The following is a 23,082-nucleotide window of genomic DNA, read 5'->3' as shown; positions in this document are numbered from 1 at the left end:
AAAAAAAGAAAGCAGAGAAACCACTGACACAGGGAAAGCCACTCCTGGGCAGGGAGCCTTAGGTAGGAAGCAGTCTGGGGGAAGCTTCACAGACAGCCCTTCCCCATCCCCTGGGGATGGGGGAAAACCCCAGAGGGGCAGAGGGGATCCCCAGTGTTGGTGCTGGGAGCCAGTGCTGGGTACGTGATGCTGGTGCAGAGTGTGGTTCTGGGTGCAGGGTGCTGGTGCTGGGAGCCAGTGCTGGGTACGTGATGCTGGTGCAGAGTGTGGTACTGGGTGCAGGGTGCTGGTGCTGGGAGCCAGTGCTGGGTACGTGATGCTGGTGCAGAGTGTGGTTCTGGGTGCAGGGTGCTGGCGCTGGGTACCAGCGCTGGTTCTGTGATGCTGGTGCTGGCGTCCAGCAGTGGGTGCCTGGTGCTGGCGCAGGGGGCAGGGGCCGGGGCCGTGGGTGGGTGTCTGTGAGTGAGTGTGCGTGTGTGTGCCGTGAGGAAGTGCCAGGGCTGCAATCGCTTTCGGAAGTGGCCGGCGGGGCCGGGCCGGAGCCTGCGCAGTGCCGCCGCCGCCGCTCGGCTCCCGCTGCCGCTCCCTCTCCCTCCGGTGCCCAGCCCGGCGGCAGCGCAGCGGCGGCGGCCGGGGGCGGCGGCGGCGGCGCGGATGCCCGGCCCGTGAGTACCCCGCGCCCCGGCCAGGGGCTGCCGCGGATGGGGGGGACGCGTGCCCATCGCTCCCTCCCTCGCCCGGTGCCCAGCCCAGCCTCGCTCCCCCGGCGGACCCCGCTTTGCCCACCCTCTCTTCCTCCCCCAGCCCCTCTGCACGCTCCCCCTGCATAGACCCCTGTCCCGGGCATCCTCCGTCCTGCGCGGCTCTCCCTACACGCGCCGAGCCCCGCGGAGGATGGAGAGCCCTGCCCGTGCCTGTCTGTCTGTCCGTGCGTCCGTGTGTCCGGCTGCTGCCTGTCACCGGCCCCATGTGCGAGCGCTGGGGCGGGGGGATGCTCCGTGGGGACCGGCCGGCGGGGCGGGGGGACCCCGAGCACCGAGCAGGGAGGGGGAACTCCCCGCCGCATCCCCCCAGGGGAGGGCAGGGCTCCTGCCAGGAGAAGGAGGAGGAGGAGGAGGAGGATGGAGAGGGGGAAGGAGGGGGGCACCCTCCAGCCGCAGGGCCGGCTGCACCGGGGTTTGCCTAGCCCGGGGCGGGGGTTGCAGAGAGGATCCCCCCTCCGGAGGCCTCCCCGGCTCTTCTGCACCCACAGGTGGGTGCCAGGGCGGCGCCGGAGCATCCGCGCAGCGGCTCAGCCGGGCAGAGCTCCCTGCCCGTGCAGCTCCACGGGCACCGTGCGGAGAAGGGTGCTGAGCCTCGCCAGGGCGATGGGCAGCCCTGACCCGGCCCGCCGGGGCTCAGGGAGCACCGGGGCTCGGGAAGGTTGCCTGAGGTCAGGGCAGCTTCGAGCTCCGGTCCCCGCGGGGTTCTCCAGCAGCGGCACGGCCGAGGGCTGGCTGGGGGACCTGCCTCGGTGGTGTCGAGGACGCGGCTGTCCCCCGAAGGGACGTGACATGCGACGGTCGACCAACACGAGCCCATCATGTGGGTGGCGTCGGGGGATGCCGCCACTTGGAGCTGCGACTCCGTGGCCAAGGGATGGAGAGGGCCAGCGCAGCCACTGCACCGTGTGCGGGTCACCGCGCCGTGTGAGGGTCACCGCGCCGTGTGAGGGTCACCGTGCCATGTGAGGGTCACCGCGCCATGCGAGGGTCACTGCGCCATGTGCAGGTCACCGCGCCGTGTGAGGGTCACTGCGCCATGTGCAGGTCACCGCGCCACACAAGGTTCACAGTGCCATGTGCGGGTCACCATGCCATGCGCGGGTCACCGCGCCGTGTGAGGGTCACCGCGCCATGCGAGGGTCACCATGCAGTGTGCAGGTCACAGTGCCTTGTGCGGGTCACCGCTCTGTGTGCGGGTCACCACGCCACGCACGGGTGACCGCGCCGTGTGCCGGTCACGGTGTCGTGCATGGGTCACCGTGCCGTGCACGGGTCACTGTGCCGTGTGTGGGTCACCACATGTCCCCGGGCACCGAGAGGTTCCCAGGGAAGCTCCCTCTCCCCGTCGCTTCCATGAGGCTGCTCTGGCACGGATCCACGGCCTTATTTAAGAAACTAAACAAAACGTGTTAAGCGAGTGGGAGGGATTCCCCTGCTGCGAGGGGAGTTCATTCCCCTCTGGATGCATCTCCATCCCCGTCAGTGGAGATGCTCATCCTGTGTCACGCTGGAGGAGCGGAGCCGTGGCATTTGCTGGCCTGGTGCACATCGTTTTCTTTGGGAGAACGGTCACCCCAGTGGGCACATATTTCAGAGTAGCTCCCAAGGGAGAGCGCCACATCAGACTTCCCTACAAGGATTTTAGCTGCTCCGCGTCAGCCCTTCCCCACAAATGACTCAAGCCACTGATCAAAATACAGTCATTTTCTTCAGCAATTAAACAACCTCCACCTCACAGGACTGTAGTGGAGAAGCAGGAGTTTAGTGACACGAATATATTTCAGTCAGGGTGCAGGCACCCGTTTTGATATTATTATTTAAATAAAGAAGGAACTGGAGGCAGATAAATAATTCAAATGAAACCCAGAAAGGGTAAGGGAGAAAACTACCTTGGCAGGGTAGCTGGTTCTGAGTCTGCCCAGGTGCTGGAGCAGCCCATCTCAGCCATCTCCTGAAGTGCATCCTCTCCCATCTTGGCTGAGCTTCAGTTCTAGTCTTTGCTTTTAGGCTGGACCTGGCTTTCAGCTGGGCTGATGCGAAGTGAGTGGGTGAGCTCAGTGCTCAGAGCTCTTCCCTGTGAGCAACAGGTCAGGAGTAGCAAAGCAGCCACTCTGTCACTCCTCAAGCTCTGCAGAGCATGAGCTTGAGCTGCTGGGGCTTTTCCTCTTTTTATTTCCCCAGATTTTTATCCTCTGGATAAAAGAATTTTGGAAAGCTCAGGAGGAGTTAAGAGCCACTCAGCCTTTCCCCCCCAGCTCCTCCTGCTCCTCAGATCAGTTCATGCACCAGCCCCTGGCCATGCCTGAGCACCCCTAAAAAGAACAGGCAGGGCACAGCAAGGCCAGGAGGCACCCCCACTGCCATGCCACACTCAGGGTTCAGCAGTGTGGGCTCTTGCCTGGAATAACAGCAGGTTCTGAGTGATCTGGTGCCCACAGCCTTCGCCAGAGACTTCCTATTGCTCAGTTCCTTATTCATCTGCACATCCCTCTCTGCATTTCCATTACAGAAGCTGTTCAGAGAGGGGGGGATCTAAATCCAGCTGGTTTTATACATTTCATGGTTGTCACTTATTTGGGGGGGAAGAAAAGATCCTGGACCTTATCAGTGATTTTTTTTGCATCCCCCCCATGTGTTACAATCTGGGTTTCACCTGTGGGGAGGACAGGATAGGGAAGTGTCCAACGTCTTCCATGGTGTGAGAGGGGAAGGAGCTGAACTTGCAGGGACTCCAAACACCCTGTCACAGACTGGGAAGCAGTTTTGTGGTGCCATCACTGCCCCAGCTCTGGCAGCTCAGGGAACAGGCATCCAGCCCCAGGCATCTCCCTATTCACTGCCCGTCCTGCACCAGCACCACTCGAGCCTCCTCCAGCTCATTCCCATCACTGCTGGGCTCAGCCAGCCCATTTCCTTTCCCAGCTGCCACTCCATGGGTTGCCCTGTGCAGCACAGGGAGAGTGACCTGCAGAAAATCCTGAATCCTCACTGCCGTGGCCATCCGATGGCTGTGATGGTAACTCCGGTAACCCCACTGGCCAGCTCTTCCCTCTGCTCCCACGGGTTTCAGGACATCCAGAACTTCTCACAGGGATCAAACAGCTTAAATCCAGCTGTGCATGCTCTGCAGGAGCCGTTGGCTGTGCTGGTTCACAAGCCCTGGGGTGAGTTCCCTGTGCAGCTACCCAGCCTTCCTCAGGACCTGGGGCACAGGAGCTGGTGGCTTTGGGGTAAAACTAGTGAAGGCAGAATCATGGCTCCATCCAGATCCCAAGGACCGTGTAAAACAAGGCAGCAACCCCAGAGTTTTGATCAACCTTTCACCCTTCTGCGAAAGCGCTCCCTGGGAGCATGGAGAATTATTTTATTTCTGTTATTTTTGGCTGGAAGTCCACTGGGCTCCTTTTTCAGAGTGGACCAGTAAGAGAAACCTCCTGCCTGTGATTTTCCCCCTCCCCAGACACTGTGCAGGGCATGGAGGGTGATGCCTCAGACCATCCCATCATCTCCTCTGGGTCCATGGGACCTCAGTCATTCTGGGTGAGTGTACCAGGAGACACAGGGAGTGCTCTGCCACTCACCCATCCTGCAAAAGCTCCTTCCCTTGGCCATTTCGTGAGAGAAAAATTTAACCAGGAGAAGGGTGGAGCAGCAATGAAAACAACAACAAAGTTCTTTGGGGTTCAGCTTCACCATTCATCTTAGACATGGAAAAAAGGGGGTTTCCTGACAGCAGGAAAATGTATGGTCGAGTTTTAGAACAAGCCACCCTTCCAGTTCTCCAACCACTTGGAACCAGCCTCGGTTGACCTTTTGAGGGCTCTTTGCTCCAGCTGTGGAGACACGCTGGGCTTGGGGGCACAGGTTTGCCACACTCCACACTCACTTGTCAGCACTTGCCCACTCTGGAGGCAGAAATGCTGCAAAGCCTCCAGGGCAACAATGGGATGGGCACAGAGTGGAGCTCGTGGCATTCCTGTGCACAGCTGTGGCTCTGGGAGCAGGGGACAGGCTGTGCCTGCACTGGCAGCCCATTCCCAGTGCTGGAAGCACTGCTGGTTCAGCCTGAAGGGGCTCAGCAAAAGGGTTTGGGGCAAGGGTTTGGGTTTTCCAGTTGCTCCCCCTCCTGCAGGTTTGAACCCAAGCAGGGCTGTAGCTTCCTCGACAGAAGGCGAATGCCCAAGCAGCGTTCCAGGGCAAAGGGCAGGGGAAGAACAAACAGGTACATATTGGCATTAGTGGGCAGAAAGCTTCAAGGTAGACTGGAAAAAACCCAACAAACCAAGGGAAGATGCTGCCTGAAAGCCTGGTGTGGGTTTCACCAGGAAGAGAGAGATGGCAAAGCAGATTTGGGGCTGCAGAAATGTATTGCTGTGACAGCAGCTCGTGTCCTCTGATGGGACCTGCACCCTGCAGCATCCTGGCGGCTCAGCAAAGGGTGTCACCATGGCCTGTCAAATCAGGGTCTCACTGAGATCCCCTGCAAGGCCCAGCCCCACCATCTGAGCCCAGAATGCCTGCAATGGACAGCAGGGGCCTGCAGCATGCAGCAGCTGCACTGCCAGACAGTGTCCCAGGGCCACCTCTGTGGCATGGGGCCACACAGGGTGACAGTGCTTCCTTCCTCCCCACACTGCCAGCTCCTCCCTGGGGTCATGGAGCTGAGCCCTGCCATCAATCTTCCCCTTTGGCTGGGCTAAATCACCAGGGCAGCTGGGGTAAGAGGACACAAAATGCTCACCCTGATCCCTTCTGGTGTCTGGGGCATGGCAGAGCCTCACTGCTGCCCTGGCACCATGACCACACCGCAGGGGTCACCTGTGACCCTTGGGATTCTCCAGAACTTGGGCAGGGCACTGGGTCACCAGATGCCCCTTTCTTTCCCTGGCTGTTTGCCTGCAGGATGAGTCCTGGGGGCTCATTCCCAGTCCCTCTGTTTCAATGCAGGACCAAAGTCTGATGTGGGAGGAAGTTTTCCTGGTACAAGTGACAGCCCAGCTCTGAAAGCTGTAGTCAAGGGACCTGATGCTGGGGACATGTCCCAACCCTGGTACATGTCCTCACCAGCACAAAGTGACATCTGCCTGAAGCCAGGCCTCCAAAGGCATCTGTCAGCGCTGGCAGTGTGCAGGCAGCAGCACCCACAGCTGAATAAACCATGGTGGGCAAATGCCCCTGGGTGCAGCGTTTGGGCCATGCTCCCCTTGTCCCCAGCTGTCCCCAGTTGCTGGTGTGGCCCTGGCCTGGCTGGTCCCACCGCTGGTTGAGCGGGGCTCAGCCCTGCCCTGACCACATCAATGCCACGTGGGGCCACGCTTTGGGCAGGAAGTGTGGCTGGGGAGCAGGGCCAGACCTGTCCTCAGCGTGGTCACACTCACCTCCTGCCCGTGCCAGCACAGGCTCCCAAACCTCCTCCTGCACCTCCTGGTGCCTCCCATGCAGGGCTCTGCATGCAGCCAGTGGAGTTTGGTCTTGTACTGGGGCTGAGGGAAAAATCATGCCTCGGTTGTGTTGGGAGCTCTCAGAGCTGTGCTAAGCCAGCCCTTTGATCCAGCATTGCCCTGTGATGCAGTGTTCTTCCTTGTCTTCCCAGTCCTGCCTTGGTTCTCTGTCTGGTTCCTCATTTCCTTGAAAGATGCCACTCCTCACCTCTCAAATTACCACTGTGCTGTGGTCCCAGGGGCCTGGCGGCTTGCTATGAACAAGGAGCACCCCACCACCCGCCCAGCTCAGCTTTACCCTGGCCATGCCGGTGCTATATCCCTCCCTTTCCTCTGATCTTCCCTCCCATCAACCACCAGGCTCCTCCATCCGTTCAGCCCCCGCTGAGTATTGATCACTGATCTGTCTGCTCCTTTCCCACCGATCATTACCCAAGGCGGAACTGGCACCTGCCCTAACACCACAATACCTCTAGTAGTAGAAATATCATTGTCAGGGCTTGCCTTACTAAATCCCCCAGCTGATTGGCATGGGGCTATTTTTATGTTATAAAATAATTAACTCTGTTTCAGTGCAAAAGCTGGGGTCAGGGGGGTGGGTGCTGGCAGCACTGTGCCTGTCGTGCTGCCCAGTGGTGCCAGGACAGGGCCATGGATCTGTTCTCCTCTTCCCAGCAGGTGCTGGATAGGTTCATGTGGTCCTTTTGGGAGTGCTTATGGTTGGATTTAACTTGGAGGATGCTATAATACACTGGGAAATACACTGGGAGCAGAGGAGATGGCTGGTCTGGAGAAGGACCCTGGCATTATCCTCATCCTGGCAGGAGAGGGGCTGTCAGCTCTCGAGGTGTTAAGGACTGGGGATGTGTTCAGACACACTGAAGCATCTCACAGTTCCCATCAGCAGGATTCGCCTTTCCAGCCTCTGGGAATGGCAGAGAAATCACTGCAGGGCAGAGGATGTCCCCAAAGGTACCCGCTGGCCACCGCTGCCTCAGCCACATGTGTGGGCACATCTGCAGCGTTATCAGTGCTGTGGGCTCTTTATCAGTGCCGTGGGCTCGCAGGGCAGCGAGGACACGGCAGGGTGCAGCCACATGGGCATAACCACGCCCGGAGAGCCCACCCAGCCACTGCCAGGGATCACTGGCACCTCTGTGCTGGTAGGATTGGGGTCAGCCCAGCCCCATCCCGCAGAGCCCAGGGGCTCAAGCCCTCAACCTCTTTAATCTTTTTCTAAAAGATTGCTAAGGGGTGGGGGGGGGATTGAAAACCGAGTCTAAAAATAACTCCTAAAACTTCCTGTGCTGCTGGCAGGTGGCTGGGACAGGCTGCGGGGGCGGGCGGCAGCTGTGGGGCTCGGCTGTTACCATGGGGTAACCCCGGCAGAGAGGTCCCGGGGGCTGCCAGCCCCCTGCCACCCACCCCAGCTGCCTGATGGGCTGCCTTGCCTCTGGTTGCACTCAGTGGCTGGTTCCAGCCAAATTTGGCAGAGATCAGAGGTGCTGGGACCTCCTGGGAGAATGCCAGGCAGGGGGAGGGGAAGCTGCAGGCTGTGCTGAGCCTTATTAGACACTGGAGAATCCAGCAGCACGCGGGCAGCCAGGGCTGCCAAGCACTCCCTGTGCTGATCCAGCGTGGCTGGTCTAGCAGGTGATGGGTGTTTGCAGCTCCTCCAAGGCATGGAGAGGGCTCAGATCCGGTGCTGCTCCTGGCTGAGGCATCACTGGGCTATGGCAGGGGTTTGGACAGGGATGGTGTGTCCCTGTTGCCACTGGGGGTTCGTTCGTTGTCCCCACCGAAATGATCCCTGCAGGGTTCTGTGATGAGCAGCAAAGCTGCTGTCCCTGTTTTGACCCATAAAATACGAAGGGAAGGTCTTTTCCTGGGGTGGAGAGTGGCAAGAGGTGACCAGAGAACAAAAATACTCTCGCTGCCTGTGAGCTGGGGGTGCCGGAGGCCGTGGGAGCGTGGCTGCATCCTGACAGCCCCAGCTCTCGCCCTGCCTTGTAGCAGCAAAGGGAATCCTGGAAAACCATCTGGGGAGTAAATGAGGTTCAGGTGCCCAGAGAAGCGGAGCCCGGCTGAGCCCCTGGAGCGCCAGGGGCTGACGGCAGAGGAAGGAGCTGCCGAAGCCGGTGGTGGCTTTTGGGTGACGGGAAGGTTTCCGTCCGGGTGGAGTGGCGCTGGGGCCAGCAGCAGCACAACTGCGTTGGGTTTTGGGTGCCGTGTGTGCGGGCTCGGGAGGACAGGAGGTGACCACTCGGGTCCCGGGGAAGGCGAGGGAAGCGGCGGCGCTGAGCCGGGCGCTGGGATGAGCTGATAACAGGCACGTGGTGCTGCCCCAGGGGAGCGGGCTTGGGTGCCAGCATCCTTTCTCCCCTCGCTGCCCTTTTTCACCTGCGGTGAGACCGTGCCACTGAGGGGCAGCCGCCAGCAGAGACCGCAAGTGGTGTTGGTCTCTTGTGGGCTGGAGCCTCCTCTGCCCACAGCAATGCCGAGGGTGAATTTAATCAAGAAAACGGAGGTTGGCAGCTGATTTCCCTCCCTCTCTCTCTCTCTTCTGTTTCTTTTTTTTTTTTCCTGAAGAGGAAAAAAACCAAACAACTTTGTTTGTGAGTCACTCTTGGCCGAGGGAGCAGGGCTGTGCTCTGTGCATCGGGCTGGCACATCCCACCTCGCACGGACGATGCTGCCGGGAGGCACCGCCGGCGGCTCTGACTCAGCCCACCCTCAGCACAGCCCCTTTCCCGCACTGCCCACCTCGCTGCCGGTGTCTGTGCCCTGCGGGCAGTGCTGGGAGCCCGGGGACATCGGCAGCACAGTGTGGCAGAAAGCGCTGCCGCTTTGAAGTGGCCTCGGCTGGTCACCGAGGAGCTCGGTGCAACCTGCACGCACCGTGGGGACACATCCTAGTGTCACTCTCGGCAGAGTCACTTCCTCGGCCACGGGGTTGTTCCAGCACCAGCGTGCCCGGGCTATTTCCGAGAAGCTGCCATCAGTGCCAGTCCTGGCTGGGGAGCCCCATCTCGGTAGCCCTCGTGCTGCCGGATCCAGCCCTCCTGGGAGGCAGGAGGCTGACCTGGCTCAGCCCCTGGTGGGACCCACCGTGGCCCTCGATGGGGCAGCTGGCCCCATGATGGAGCAGCAAGGAGAGCGTCTGGGCCAGGCTGGGGCTTTCCCAAAAAAGGCCTGAACTCTTCAGTTGAGTTTGCCACTTCCCTTACCACTCCCTTTCCTGTGAGAGGATGTGCTCAGCCGCTTTTCTTTTCTCTTTCTCTCTTCTCCCCCACCTCCCTGCCCGCAGACCGGCGGTCCTGGCGATGCCGTGCACCCCCTGAGCCAGCCGGGGTCACCCTGACTGGTGCCATGGCCAGGCTGCAGGTATGGACACAGCACAAGAGCTGCTCCCACAGCCCCCAGTCCTCCCAGCACCCATGGCACAGGGTCGGTGGGCACATCAGGGGGCAGCACAGGTTGTGCTGGGAGTGCCCCTGCACTGAGGTGGGTGCTGATTTGTGCCCCGTGCTGCAGAACTGGGGGAGGCTGCTTTGCCCAGGGTGAGCAGGGCACAAGGAACTTCATATGCAGGTGTATGGGATGGGGCCAACATCTCAGCAAGGCCTGCTAGAAGGGGAGATTCCCCTTTGAAAGTGATTTTGGGGAGAACTCGTCTTGTCTGGATGCATGGAGGGTCCCCACTCCATTTGGCAAGAGGACAGTGTGGTGGCAGACATCATGGGGACATCGCGGGCGTGCGATGCCACCTGGCACAGCCCAGGGACACCCGGCACACGGGGACTCCCAGACTCATAGGGACCTTAGGGAGCTCAGGGAGGGTGGCTTCTGGGGCTCTCTTCTCTCTGTGGGGAAACGTCCCCTTTTTGTCATCCTTCCTCTTTCTGCAGCCTCGAGTGCACGCCCTCGCCTTCCCTCCGGCACTTCCCTATCCGCCAGCCCCAGCAGCCCCGTGGGGAGGCCTGGCACTGGGGCAGCTGGTGACAGCCCCATGGCAGCTAGCCCCTGCCAGCGTGGAGAGGTGGGGGTGGCAGGGGTATTAAAGGGTGCTGGGATTCCTGCAAATCCAGACCACGATGGCAGTGCCTTTTGGTGTCCATCAGAGTGTGCTGTCATTGCCTTTTGGTGCCAACCGAGATATGCTGGCATTGCCTTTTGGTGCCAGCAAGGATCACACCAGCATCACCTCTTGGTGCCATCAGACAAGGTCCCTGTGGTCCCTGTGCAGGCCCACAGTTCCTTTCTCCCTGTTCCCCGTGGCACAGCACACTCCTCCAGAATGGCCCTGGGTGTATCCCACATCACCCAGGGTGGGCAGAGACCTGAAACTGCTCCTGGTGGGGTGCTGAGTGCCCCCCCTGGCATGGGAAGGGGGTGCTCCTGCCAGGGGATGCCACTCCTTTCTGCTGCCTCTCCAGGGTGTGTTGGCTCAGCCACTTGCAGGTCAGCTGTGGCCAACAAGCAAAGCGAAGTACCTGGATGTTCCCACAGAACAAGGCCACACGCTGTGCCCGCATGCCGGTCCCTCAGTCACCCCCAGTCCATAGCCCATTCCATAGCCCGTTCCATAGCCCAGGGCTGTGGCAGAGCCAGGCTGAGCTGGGAGGGAGCTGGGTTTTCCTGGGTTTTCCCAGCAGTTCAGGTTGTCCTGCTCACCCCGTTCCCGCAGCCTCGCCCCCAGCTCCTGTTGGTGCCGCAGCCCCCGGCAGTGCTGGGTGCCATGGGATGGGCAGTGGGAAGAAGGGTGCTGGGAGTGGAAGGTGGTTTGGGCCAGGGGAGGCAAAGGAAAGGGAAAAAGTGGGGGGTTAAGTGGACCCAAAGGCAGCACGGTGCGAGAGGGAGCAGAGCTGCTGCTGAACCGGGTGACAAGGTCACAGCCGTCCTGCCAGCACTTGGGGCTATAAATAGGGACAATTGGGAGTGAAACACAGACTCTCTCCTTTTTCGTTCCTCTGGGATCACTGGGACTGTGGGAGGGTTTGTGAGGCCCCAGGAAAGCACTGCTGGGTGATGGCTGTGCTGGGAAGAGGGTGGGGCTCTACCCCCAGGGTTCATGGAGGCCTCTGGGGACAGCTGTGTCCCCAGCTGCATCCCACAGCCTTGCTCTGTCCCCTTGCTGAGTAACAGCAAAACTCAGACCCGAGACGCTGAGGCCTGAGGCTGCTCAAGGTGGGCATGCTGAGATCTCCAGGGGCTCTCCCGGCCTGCTGCCTCTGCTCCCATTCCTTCCTTCTGGCAGGGGAAGGACCAGGATTGCTGCCCATCACCCTTGGCAAGGCACAGGGAGGTAGAGCCAGCTGTGGCTTGACATAACCACTGCCCATGCTGAGCCCAGCATCTTTCCTACCCAGGAATGTCCCTGCTCCAGGCTGAGCCAGTGGTGTGGGCAGGGACAGGCAGGTGGCATGGGGCAAGGTTTGGTTTAGCGCCAGGGGCTGTGAAAACTCACCACCACCACCCTGTTTCCTTCCACTCACATGATGCCGTGGAGCAGCTCCGACTTCCCCATGCCATGCCTGAAGACACCAGGGATTTCAGCCACACTTCCTCATGGCACAGGGCATGGCCGGGGTGTGCAGGGCCAGCACTGAGCCCCTCATTCTGCCAAGCCCCACTGCTGCCTGCAGTGAGCCCCACAGCATCCCCAAAGTGTGGGATGGGATCCCAGGCAAAGCAGGGGGCTGGCAGAGCATGTCCCAATGCATTTCCTCTTCTACTTTCCTTCTCACTTCCTTTTCTTGCACTTTCTGCCTGCTGCCCTGCCCTCGCTTGCACCTGCCCAGGGCTTTCCCCAGCGCTAAGCAGCCCCCGGAGCCACTCGAAGCCGGGGATTCTGTGCAGTAACGTGGTGCCACTCCTCTCCCTCCCCACAGGCTCCGTCCAGGAGGCGGCAGGGACATTAGCCAGGGGGTCTCACAGCTCACCCGCGGGCTGGGAGGGGCTGAGAGCGGCAGAACAGCCCCTGAAGCACGACCCAACGCCGTCCGCCGTGTATGAGGCTGGGACACAGGTGAGGAGTGACCAGCCGGGGGCCAGGGTGGCAAGCAGGAGCCAAAACTAAATTACAGCAAGTCACTGCACGGGGGCTGCTCCTCTATCTCTGTGTGCTTGCACCAGATGGGGTTTGATCACTGGCAGCTCCCTGACCCTCTCCACCCTCCTGCCTTTCAGTACGCAGGACCCGCGTCCACAGAGTCACTCCTTCCGATGTCCCGGCATGAGACTTCTCCGACAACGGTGCAACCCGCCAGCAACCACCGCCCCAACGCCTGCTGCTTCTGCTGGTGCTGCTGCTGCAGCTGCTCCTGGTACGTCCCACTGCCCAGCTGGCCCTGGCTCCTGCAGGCTCAATGAGCATCACCCACCCACCTCGTCATCCCGTAGGCAGGGCAGGTCATAGAGTCCTGGGTGCATTGTGGCTGCTGTTCGTGAGCCAAATCTCTTGGAATACACAGAGCAGAAAGCAGCAGTGGGACTCCCCAGTGCTGCCCTTATGGCCTCCAGGGAAGGATGGCCCCGGTCCATATGAGCCCTCCGGGAAGCTCTGCCTTGGAGCAGTGGGCACAGAGTCCAGCCCTGCTCTCCCAACACTGCCCAAAGCCAAGGATGGAACCAGCTGCTTGCCTCCATCTGCATCTCCTGTCCTTACTGAGGATCTCCAGCTCCTTATTCTCTGGATAGCCCAGATTTTGGAGAGCCCATCTGCTCTTCCTCCTCAGCATCTGCTTAATCAGAGATTGCTGATGACTCCAGCTTTGCAGCAGCTTTGGTCTTTACAGCCACCAAGATCAGCGAGCTTGGAGGAGTAAAAAACCCTGGAGCTGAGCCCCGTGCATCTCCCTCCTAGACACTGCCCTAGGCTTGGTGGCATTCCCTGTGTCTCTCCTTCATCTCTGCAAGAGCCTGCAGCAGAGATGGAGCAGAAATCCCAGAGATGGGACAGCTGTCCCTCCTGTATCCTGTTCCTGGAGCAAGCAGTGCTGGTTGCTGAGTGGGGCTCAGGCATGGCAGGCAGTGAGCCCTAGGGGTGGCACAGGCAGGGACATGCCCACAGCTTCGCCCAGCCCAGCTGCCCACGCTGGGGCAGAGGTTTGCACAGCCAGTCCTGTGCGAGCAGTGAGGGACAGTGTCGCAAGCAGGAAGGGCTGCGGTCACTGCTGGGCACCGGAATTCACGGGCCCAGGGGAAGTTGGCTGATGGCTGCTCTCCACTTGTGCCACCAGCACCCCCAGGGACAAGGGGACACAGGGACAGGGAACACCACATCCCCAAGCCGCAGCACCTTTATCCCACTATCTGCCTCCAGGCCGGACCGGTGCTGGCACATCACCAATAAACACTTGTTTATTTCTTGGTGATTATTCATGACACAACAGCTCACAGTTGTTAACACATCAGCTTTGCCTTGGGCTGATCCAGCACTGACCTCTGCCGGCTGCTGTGACCACTCTGGCTCAGCTCAGTCCTGGCACATGGCCCTGGCACACAGCCCGAGTGGTGGAGCAGCCCCTGAGCACAGGGACACGCTCACATGGTGACAGCAAAACTGCATGAGGGAACCAGGGTGCCACCAGGGCAGTGGGTGAGAGGAAGGCATGGGTGGGGGGTGCTGGTGCCCATGGAGGAGATTCAGGGGTCGGGGTCAAGGTGGGGTCTGCATGTGTCCCCAATGCCCCTGACTACCTTTCTGTCTCCCTGTTAGGAACGAGGACCGAGAGCGAGCATGGAGGGCATCCCGGGAGACCAAACTGGAGAGCATCCCAAACTGTGAAGCGTGGTGAGTGGAGGGGCAGTGCAGTGGGCTGGGGACAAGCACAGCATGGCACTGTGCCCTCTGCCACTCTCCAGGGCAGACAGGACTGTGTTGTGCCCTTGGAGTACACAGCAGACAGAGGATCAGGACACCAGGGCTCAGGGGTTCCTGGTGATGTGTCCAGCCAGCAGCTCATCTCCAGTTCTCACCAAGAACCAGGGAATCTGGAGCCACAGGCTGAATCCTACTGTGATTCTGCCCTCAGGCCCATTGCAAAGGGAAACTGAGGCATGGAAGAACCTCAGCAGATTTCAGACCTCATTCTGTGATTTAGACCCACTGCCAAGAGCATCTTGCAGCCACAGGGAGAGGAGGGGACAGGCCATTCCCGGGAGTTTCAGCACTGAAGTGGAAGCAGCAGCAATGTCCACGTTCACTCAGGGAGGAGCGGGATGGGCCAGCTCCCCACTCCAGGAATCCTTGGCACCAAGCATTGACAAGTGTGACACACCCAGCCATGGGGGCTCTGTGCAGCGCCTGGAACAGCTGGGTTAGGGTTAGATGTGCTAATTAGCCATGGATAATGAGTGTACCTGGCCTGCTTGAGCAGGTGCTGAGCATTTGCTGGGAAACAGCCTCCCTCCCTCCCTCCTCCCTCCTCCTCCACCACCACCACCCCCTTCCCCATCCCCTTCTCTCCTTTCCCAGCTGAGAGGGGTGATGGACCCATGTCTGTCTCTCTTGGCTCAGAGCTGCCTCTCCACCAAAGGGCTTTTCCTCCTGTTGGGATTTGTGCAGAGCCAGCACCAAAATACATCCCAGTTTGGGAAATCCAGCCCAAAGCAAGGCCACGCTCCAGCCTGGCTGAGCAGAGCCAGGACAGACCCCAGGAGCGACCTCTGAAAGCTCCGCACCACCGGAGCCTGAGCAGGAACAGCCTCGTCATGAGCATGGGGGACACGGTGGGGCACAGTTCCTTTGGGATGGGACCAGGGATGAGCAGGAGGGACACAGTGGGATCCCTGGCTGGCTGTAACACCATCCCCTTGCCTTTCCATGGACCTGTCAGTGCCAAACCCACGCCAGAGGAGGTGCAGGGCTGGGCACAGTCCTTCGACAAGCTGATGAAGAGCCCGGCGGGGCGCAACGTCTTCCGGGAGTTTTTGCGGACTGAGTACAGCGAGGAGAACATGCTCTTCTGGCTGGCATGTGAGGAGCTCAAAACCGAGTGCAACAAGCACACCATCGACGAGAAGGCCAGGATGATCTACGAGGACTACATCTCCATCCTCTCTCCCAAGGAGGTAGGAGGCAAGAGCCTTTGAGGGAAGGGCTCAGGCTAAAATGGGGAGGACTCTTAGGGAGAGGGCTCACTTCCAACTGCTGCCAGAGCCCTATGACAGTTTGGGCATGAGTTTGGCAGGGTAACGGCGGTGGGAAGGGGATATCCAGCCCCCCAAAACCCCCGGGACGCTGCTGGCAGTGGGACCGCGGGCCGGGTTGTGCTGCGGGGCCGAGACCTCACGAGGGCACCAGCGGACCGAGAAAATGCTGCATCCCGACCTGCAGCATCCCCAGAGTGGGGGTACCCAGGGCGGGACCACCCCAACCCACCTCCCTGTGCCCAGCTGGGGGACACAGAGGGTACCCAGACAGATCCCCACTTCTCCCTACAACCCTCCCCAACCACCAGGCCTCCAGTGCCAGTGTCTTGTGGGATGAAGCACACTGTTGTCTCCCCACATCTGCTGCTGCATTGTTACCCAATTTCCCTTGAGAGGGGGTGCGGGAATGGGTGCTGGGCCGGGGGCTTGTCCTGGGGTGTCCCCCAGCCCCCACTTTCTCTCCGTGCCCCCAGGTGAGCCTGGACTCGCGGGTGCGGGAGGTCATCAACCGGAAGATGCAGGAGCCATCCTCGCACACCTTCGACGACGCACAGCTCCAGATCTACACGCTGATGCACAGAGACTCCTATCCCCGCTTCCTGAACTCTGGCATTTACAAATCGCTGCTCCAGACCGTCTCCCACTCCTCCTCGGAGTCCTAAGGGCACCCACTAGCCGTGGGGACACCAGTGGGGACATGGTGGCCAGGGGCGGTCGGTGCCTCCTCCCCTCTGCTGCCCACCTTGCCAGACCTCACCAAGTTTTTAGCTTTTTACCTATGAACTGTCACGCCGGTGTCTGGGCCACACTCCAGGACTGTCCCCAGGACACAGCCTGGGCCAGTTCATACTACTGATTCTCTGCCCCATCCCCAGCACTGGCCAGAGCGAGCTGGGGGAGCACGGGCCAGCGCCCGGGTCTGGCTCCCCCCACACCCTGTTTGGAAGAGGTTGCTTTATCCCATCTCCACCACACCTGGGGACACGGCACGTCCCCATTTGCCACCTGAGACCCAGTTGGGGACTGGGTTGGGGGTTTTTTGAGGTGGGGGGGAGGTCAACTGTTGTTGATTTGGGTTTTTTTTTTTTTTTTTTTTGTTGTTGTTGTTGGTTTTTTTTGTTTTAATTTTAAATGCTCTTTTGGTTGGCTTTTACTGGGGGACTTGAGGTGCGGGAGGGGGGGTTGACGAGCATCTCTGTACATATAAAAACCTGTCAGGTTTACCTTGTTCCAGCTGTTTGAGGTGGCCCAAAGGGCAGGGGGATGGTGCTAGAGGCTGTTTGTTTTCCCAATGGGGCAGAGGGCAGAGCTCTGAGGTGCTATAAGGGACCATGGGAATATGCTGGGGGGTGGGCAGGAGATGTCTTATAGCTGCCTCCCCTGCCAGTCCCCATGACACATCAGCACTGCTTCAGCCCCAGGACACCCCACACAGTCGCCCCAAACCCAGAGCATCCTCCATCCTTGGTTCATGGATCTCAGAGGGGGAAACCACTTGTGCAGGCTTTGTTTGCCCTCCTGCAGGACCCACAGGCACCAGGACGCCTGCATGAGACCTCCCAGCTGGCCCAGACCTGCTGTGCCAGCAGGGAGAAGCCCAGGGGTCTGTCCTGACCCCTGGAGCAGGGACCTGGGCTCCACACAGGATGGGAAGTGTCACAGGGAGGATACTGAATTCCCATGTTTTTGCACAGCACAAGGAATCATTTACTGAAGGCAACAGGATCCAGGATTAAAACATGTCTGTCCCTGCCCTTCACACAGAAACAAAGCCAACAGAAGGGTTTTGCTGCCAGTCTTTGCTTTTCCTGATCCACCACAGCAGTTTCTTATTTATCCATCCCTTCCCCTCTTCTCTTCAACCATTCCAAAAGAAAATAAGTGCTTTTTATTGAACATATTTTTTAAACAAACCAATTCTTTCAGCTTTTTTTTTTTGTTTTTGTTTCCTTCCTTCCTCATGGCATGACTGTGTGGAAATTCATGTCAGTAAATTTAGTTTTCTTTGCCAAGCTGGAAATACAGTTCAAGAAAATGTATTTTTGAGAGAGACCAGCAATGGTTTATTAGGAATGTTGGTATTGTTATTATTGGCAGGTTTTCCCCCAGTCTGCAACCTTACAGCATCCCCACCCTGCACAGGGGAAGTTTTAGTTCTAGGTTTATTCTGTGAGTAAGGGAAATACTCTCAAATGTGGCCCAGCCTGAGGGTTGGAGGCTGAACATCCCTGAAGCTGTTCAAGAGCATGGCAGCAGGTCAGAACCCTTCCACACACTACAGAGGTCTCAGCACAGAGAAGACCCCACTGCCATGAGATAATCTAGTTTTTCTCTTGCTCTCACTCCCTTTTAAAGACCTTACAAGCAAATTTTTACTTCTGAAACACCTTCTTATCCAGTGTGCTTCCCCTCCCTGGCTCTCCTTGCTGTTATCCCAGAAAATGGAACTGTAAAATGACATGGTACTTCTCCCAAACTCCTGCTTGGGACTCTTGGTACCTAATTCAGGATTGTCAGTTTGCTGTACACAAGCTCAGCTCCGCTCCTCACAGGAACACAAGAAGAAAGGCAAGAGGCACTGGTAAAGAGCTGGCTCCCTTTCCCAGCGCACGAGCCAGTGCTGTGGTCAGCATGGGTTTTAGATCCTGAAGCTTTTTCAGCAACACTGCGAGGACACTGCTCCCTCCCAAGCCTGGCTTGAATAATCCCATTCACCACAAGACTCGTGAGGCTTAAAGGAGTTGTCAGCGTCTTTGAATATTTTCCTTCTTGGGAGACTTGGCTGCACCCTGTAAAGTGAAAGCCCTGAGCGAAGGATGCTGGTGGGATCCCTGCCTCCGGAGCAGCACAGCCCTCAAAGGGGCTGGGAGCACGTTTTCCGCTGCTTTCATGTGGCTGCTTACTCCTCTCCAAACATCTCCGAGGTCTCTGCTCAATGTCTGCTGTCTGGCATGCTGGGAAGCCAGTGGAAATACTTGTTTTTCACTCTGGAAGAGGGAAGCGATGCCATGAGAGAAATGCTCCTGCCCTGCCTGTCAGCACAAGAGCTGGAGGGCACAGCACTTCTCCTGGGCAGCTTCAGACCCACAGACCTTGCTGGGGTCCCCCAAATGCTGCATCACCCCAGTTAAAGGATATGAAAAGGAGAGGGATTTTTAAGTCTGGCTGAATGCTGTTGTGAGCTCAGATGGAATTTCCCTACCAGGTTTTAGTTAGCTCCCAGAAGGAGCCTGATTCTTTATCTCTCCTTCACAGGGTCACATCTGCAGATATGGCACCTGGGGCTGGCTTTGCTACAGGATCCTTTCCTTATCTGACTCCTTCCAAGCACCAGTTCTGAGCTCACTTCAAACCTCCTCCACTTCTACAGCTAAGTGCTAACAGCTCCCACCCATCCCTGTAGCCCTTACCTTGTCCAGATCCAAGCCTCTGGAAAAATTCCTGTATTTGCAGCACTCTCCCTCCTCCTGAGCCTTCCAGCAAGCCCCTCTGAAACTCCACACTGTTTTTCAGCTGTCAAGCTACAAGCAGAGCACAAATAGGAAAGTGCCCAGGACTCCCTTTGAACAGTTTGGGGTAGGATTTTCTGTGGCTGGTGTCACCCTGCTTTGAGTCTGTTACAACCTGGCAGTACATTCTGATCTTTGCAGCAGTTGATGTTGTTGGCATTTAAAGGCTCAAGATGACAAGGAATCAGTGCAAAATCCAGTGAATGCTGCCAAGATGGAAAGCAACATCTGATCTCTGCCCCAAAAGCTGTTTCCTGTCAACAGTACTGCCCACCCAGCTGCCCCAGGCCATGGCCCAGTGGTTGATTCCATGAGGTGACAGAAACAAGCCTTCACACACCAAGGGTGTGCCTGCAAGTCACATCTCACTTTCTGCTGCTCCAGGCATTATTCAGTCCTCATCCACCTGGACATGGACCGCCTGTCAAGTTCCTATGCTGGAAAAACAAAGTGCTGCACACACAGTTGAAATAAAAGTCAGAAACTGACAAAAATGTTTAATATTAGTTTTGAAGAGAAAGTGACCGTACTCGCTTAGATGAGAAAGTAATGACTGGGTGTGTTTAGTGAGCTCTCCTGCCAACCTGTCAGCCCATGGCTGTGGCTCTCTGCGAGGTCCAGGCCTCCCTGCTGCTGCTCTCAGCGTGTGACAATGCAAACTCACTGGGACACAAAACACAACTGCCATGGGAGCCGGCGTGTGGAGGCTGCGCTCGGGTCTGCATTTGGCTGCCGCACTGGGCCTTGGCACATGTCAGCAGAACTGCAAGAGAAGGGAGTTAAACCCCAATTAGAAACCTCACTGCCAAGTGGAGCTGCAAAAAAAGGTAAGGGTCCAGGTGTAGGCTTGTTTCAGAAGCTGGCAAGGGCTTGGGGATTTTCAGAAGCAGGGGCCAAAGGGAGCTCCCATGTGAATCTCTTGCTGTGGCTCTTAGGCAATTTGTAGTGGCATCATTTCTGCTCGCCCCTGAGCTTCGTGCACAGCATGAAAGACCCATTTTGAAATCCTGATCATCATCACCACTACCCTCAGAGGGCAGAGGCAGCATGGAAAGCATTGTGAAGCTGGTTATGGAAGAAGGGATATGAGAAGAGAGCAGGGAATGTGGAAGTGAGACTTGACCCCAGCTGGTCTGCAGGGATGAACCCACCCAAGAGCTCTCGCCTCTGTGCTGAGAGGGAAGATCACTCTCTAGAGCCAGTGAGGGTTTGGCAAGCACCTCTGAGCAGCAGCCAAGTGCCTGCAGCATGGTGGGTGCAGCCACCCCAACACCCCTCAGTGGCAGTAATAGTCCTGGTGCATTACCTTCCAGCGATTCCCACACTCATTGCACACGACGAAGGTGGTCATGGGCTCATCGGAGCTGCGGGTCTGCACCTGGGGGGGACAGAAGGGAGGTGAGAGCTGAGCATCACACATGGCCCTGTCCCTCTGGCCTCCAGGGATTCATGCTGGGTTCACAAAATCAATGAGAGACCGAGGTTTGGGATGGCAAAAGGAGCTTTCCAGTAAATGCTTTCATTCTGGTGGTTGTGTTACACACAGTACACACATGCACACATCATACCCCATTCAGCCTGATATTACCTCAGTGACAAGTTCTGGGACAGCATATTCCCTCCTCATCCAATGTGCTGCCCATTTCTTCTAGGTGACTCTGGAAGTGGACATGCCCACAGCCAATCCCTCCCCAAACTGTCCCCCAGGAAGGGATGTGGCCAGCACAACCCCTCAGTCCCAAGCACAACAGCATAAAAAAAGCACTCCAATCATTCCCATTTACTGAGTAGTCCTACATCCTGGCTTCACAGGAACACACTCCGGGTTACCAGGTTCTGCACAGTTCCAGTCTGGTTTGTGTTTGAGCCATTAAGGAATTCTGATATTTAACCCAGATGTGATTGCTGCCTCTGACTGGCTCTTGCCAGAAACACATACTTTACTAAAAACCAGATTTTCGTGGCATTTGAATACCACAAGGCAGATTTAGACTGAAAACACTTGGTACTCCCCACACTAGTCAGGCAGAACTGTGCTGAGGGGTGATTATGGTGATCTATGTGTGTAATTACCCAATGTGCAAGAGTCACAGTATTTGCATGATGCAAATTAACCATTTTTGCAAGAATGCGGAATAGCTAAATTCTGTAATTCTCCTCCTTTACTGTCTGCTTCCAACATGCTCATAAATGCCATTTCATCTACTTGAGATATCTCGTCGCCCACTAGTGATTTCACTAGAAAACAAATCAAAATACAGAAAGCCTCCTGATACTGCCATTTCAAGGACACTGCTGTCTCCTGCTTAAATTCCAGGCAGTCAAACTCCAATCCACTCCAGGTGGAGACAGTGCTGTGTGCTGGGACAGCCCAGGAATGCTTACTGGGAGCACTGGCAGAGCAAGGCCCCTCACCTGAGCCAGCCTGTGGGATGCAAGGCTGCTGCTGAGCCAAAGGAAACTCCCTGGTCAGATTCCTGGATCTCCTTCTCTTTCCATGTGTTTGTATGTCAAGTCCAAGCAGATGCAGGAGGCTCACCCGGCACTTGCACACGCAGTTTGTGCGCAGTCACTCAGCAGCAATCTGGTGGCTGCTGGTGCATTTTTGGGTATCTGCACATTCTAAACCACTGACTCACAGCAAAGGCACATTTATCTCCAGATGCCTGGCACAAACACAGGAGCTAAAAAGCACTGGTAATGCACAAGGCTTCCAGCAGCTGGCCATGGGGAAGAAAAATCCTCTGTCTGCTCACATCACAGCTTTGTTTATTCCTTTTGTTTCATCCTTTTCATGATATTTGATTTTAATTAAGTTGGGACTTACCCAATTGCAGGTAATCTATATTCTTAATTTGTACTTTTAATACTATCAACATGTCTGAGTCAGTTTCTGCAACCTCTCCTCTACACCACCCACTCCTTTCTTGTCTGAATCCCAGCATTCCCAGCACCTGCCTCCAGTGTAGAACACTGCTGAACTTTTGAAAGCTTCCTCAGTGCTGCACAACTCCTGCTCTTGTACAAGTGAGCCAAAAAGTTACACAAGCTCACAGAAACATGTGCAGAAGTACATTTTAGACAGCCATGAGTGTTTTCTGTCCACCAGTAGCAAAATTTGTGCTGTGCTGCAGGGCCTGTCACAGAGCAGTGCAAGCTCGTGACCATGATGGATCATGTCCTGTGCAGAGGCCAAGACAGGAGCAGGAAAACCAACCTGGGTGTAGGTGCAGTTCTTCTTCTTGCATTTCCCACAGGTGAAGAGGTCAGTCTGTGTCCCTCCTGTCTTGGCCATTTGATGCTCCCGGATTGCTTCTTTTGTCATGGCTTTCCTGATCTCTTTCAGCTCATTACTGGCCATTTCCTTTCAGAAGAAAAAAAAAAAGAAAAAAAAAAAGCAATACAATCACATCTGCCCAGTTTTACCACCACACCCACTACAGTGGAAACAGCCAACAGGACAAGGCAGCCTGACAGATGGGCATTAAGACACAAAGCCTTTTCCAGTTCTGGTTTCTGGTTCATGCCCAGGGCCCCGGGATGATGGGAAGGCCCAGCAAACCACTCCCCACACTGCAAACCCCACTGCAAGCTCACTCCATGCACTCTGGCAGCAGCTACTGAGAAACCTGGCAGCAGCCCAGCTAAGCCTCAGGACATCCCCTGTGAGAAGCAAACCCTGCTCCTCAGGCTCCCTCACCTCCGAGGTCATCACCGCGATCTGCTCGGGGGTGATGGCCCCGCACAGCACGTTCTTTTTCAGCTCAGGATTTTTGGAGTCCTTCAGGTTGGAGATACGGCTCCTCACACGGTTTTTGTATTTCATGTCGGTGTTCTTGATATCCTGGTAGATGCGTATGGGCAGTCAAGGAGCCTGCAACCAACCCAGAGGCATCAAGCACTTCCCAGCCACCCGTGCAGAGCAGGGACTGTCACCCACTGCCAGGATAGAGGTCCTGGGACACAACAGCAGCATCTGCTCTGGGAGGTCAGTGCTGGATTTGAGAGCAGGTTTATACAATGCCAAAGTCCAGAGGCTTCCAGCTTGAGCTTTTTCACTGTGCTGGAAATATTCGGCTATGCCCAGGTTCTACAATCTCCCCTTTCTCTCAGCAAGGCAGCCACAAACCCCTCCACTGAGAGACCCCAGCTGCACCTCCAACCCCACAGTTCCTAAACCAAGCAAACTCCTCACAGAAGGCTTATCTCACA

General features: G+C 57.2%; 2 protein-coding genes across 5 annotated transcripts in view; one reads left to right on the top strand and one right to left on the bottom strand.

Moving 5' to 3' along the window:
* The first annotated feature begins 517 nt into the window (after window positions 1–517).
* Window positions 518–22,972, top strand: RGS19 (regulator of G protein signaling 19). 2 transcript variants are annotated; one of them, XM_068207864.1, is made up of 6 exons: window positions 518–665; window positions 12,097–12,233; window positions 12,395–12,531; window positions 13,926–14,000; window positions 15,046–15,280; window positions 15,835–22,972. In XM_068207864.1, exons 3-6 carry the CDS (start codon window positions 12,431–12,433, stop codon window positions 16,021–16,023), a joined length of 600 nt encoding a protein of 199 aa, XP_068063965.1. In that variant the 5' UTR covers window positions 518–665; window positions 12,097–12,233; window positions 12,395–12,430; the 3' UTR covers window positions 16,024–22,972. The 2 variants fall into 2 exon arrangements, with proteins under 2 accessions (XP_068063965.1, XP_068063964.1); XM_068207863.1 differs by lacking the exon at window positions 518–665 and adding an exon at window positions 9,173–9,589.
* Window positions 19,336–23,082, bottom strand: part of TCEA2 (transcription elongation factor A2) — a 15,355-nt gene continuing 11,608 nt past the window's right edge. The window contains exons 7-10 of one of the 3 annotated variants that reach the window (XM_068207861.1): window positions 22,571–22,714; window positions 22,088–22,234; window positions 20,177–20,248; window positions 19,336–19,633 (exon numbers count right to left, since the gene is read on the bottom strand). In XM_068207861.1, coding sequence (XP_068063962.1) covers window positions 19,625–19,633; window positions 20,177–20,248; window positions 22,088–22,234; window positions 22,571–22,714 — 372 coding nt within the window. In that variant the 3' untranslated portion in view covers window positions 19,336–19,624. Of the gene's footprint in view, window positions 19,634–20,146; window positions 20,249–22,087; window positions 22,235–22,570; window positions 22,726–23,082 lie in introns of those variants that run through there. The other 2 variants (XM_068207860.1, XM_068207859.1) reach the window with 2 other exon arrangements.

This window comes from Anomalospiza imberbis, chromosome 17, assembly GCF_031753505.1.
Source record: "Anomalospiza imberbis isolate Cuckoo-Finch-1a 21T00152 chromosome 17, ASM3175350v1, whole genome shotgun sequence".
In the NCBI taxonomy this organism is placed as follows: Eukaryota; Metazoa; Chordata; class Aves; order Passeriformes; family Viduidae; genus Anomalospiza; species Anomalospiza imberbis.
The sequence above is the reverse complement of the archived record's forward strand: the minus strand, read 5'-3'. Positions and strand labels throughout refer to the sequence as shown.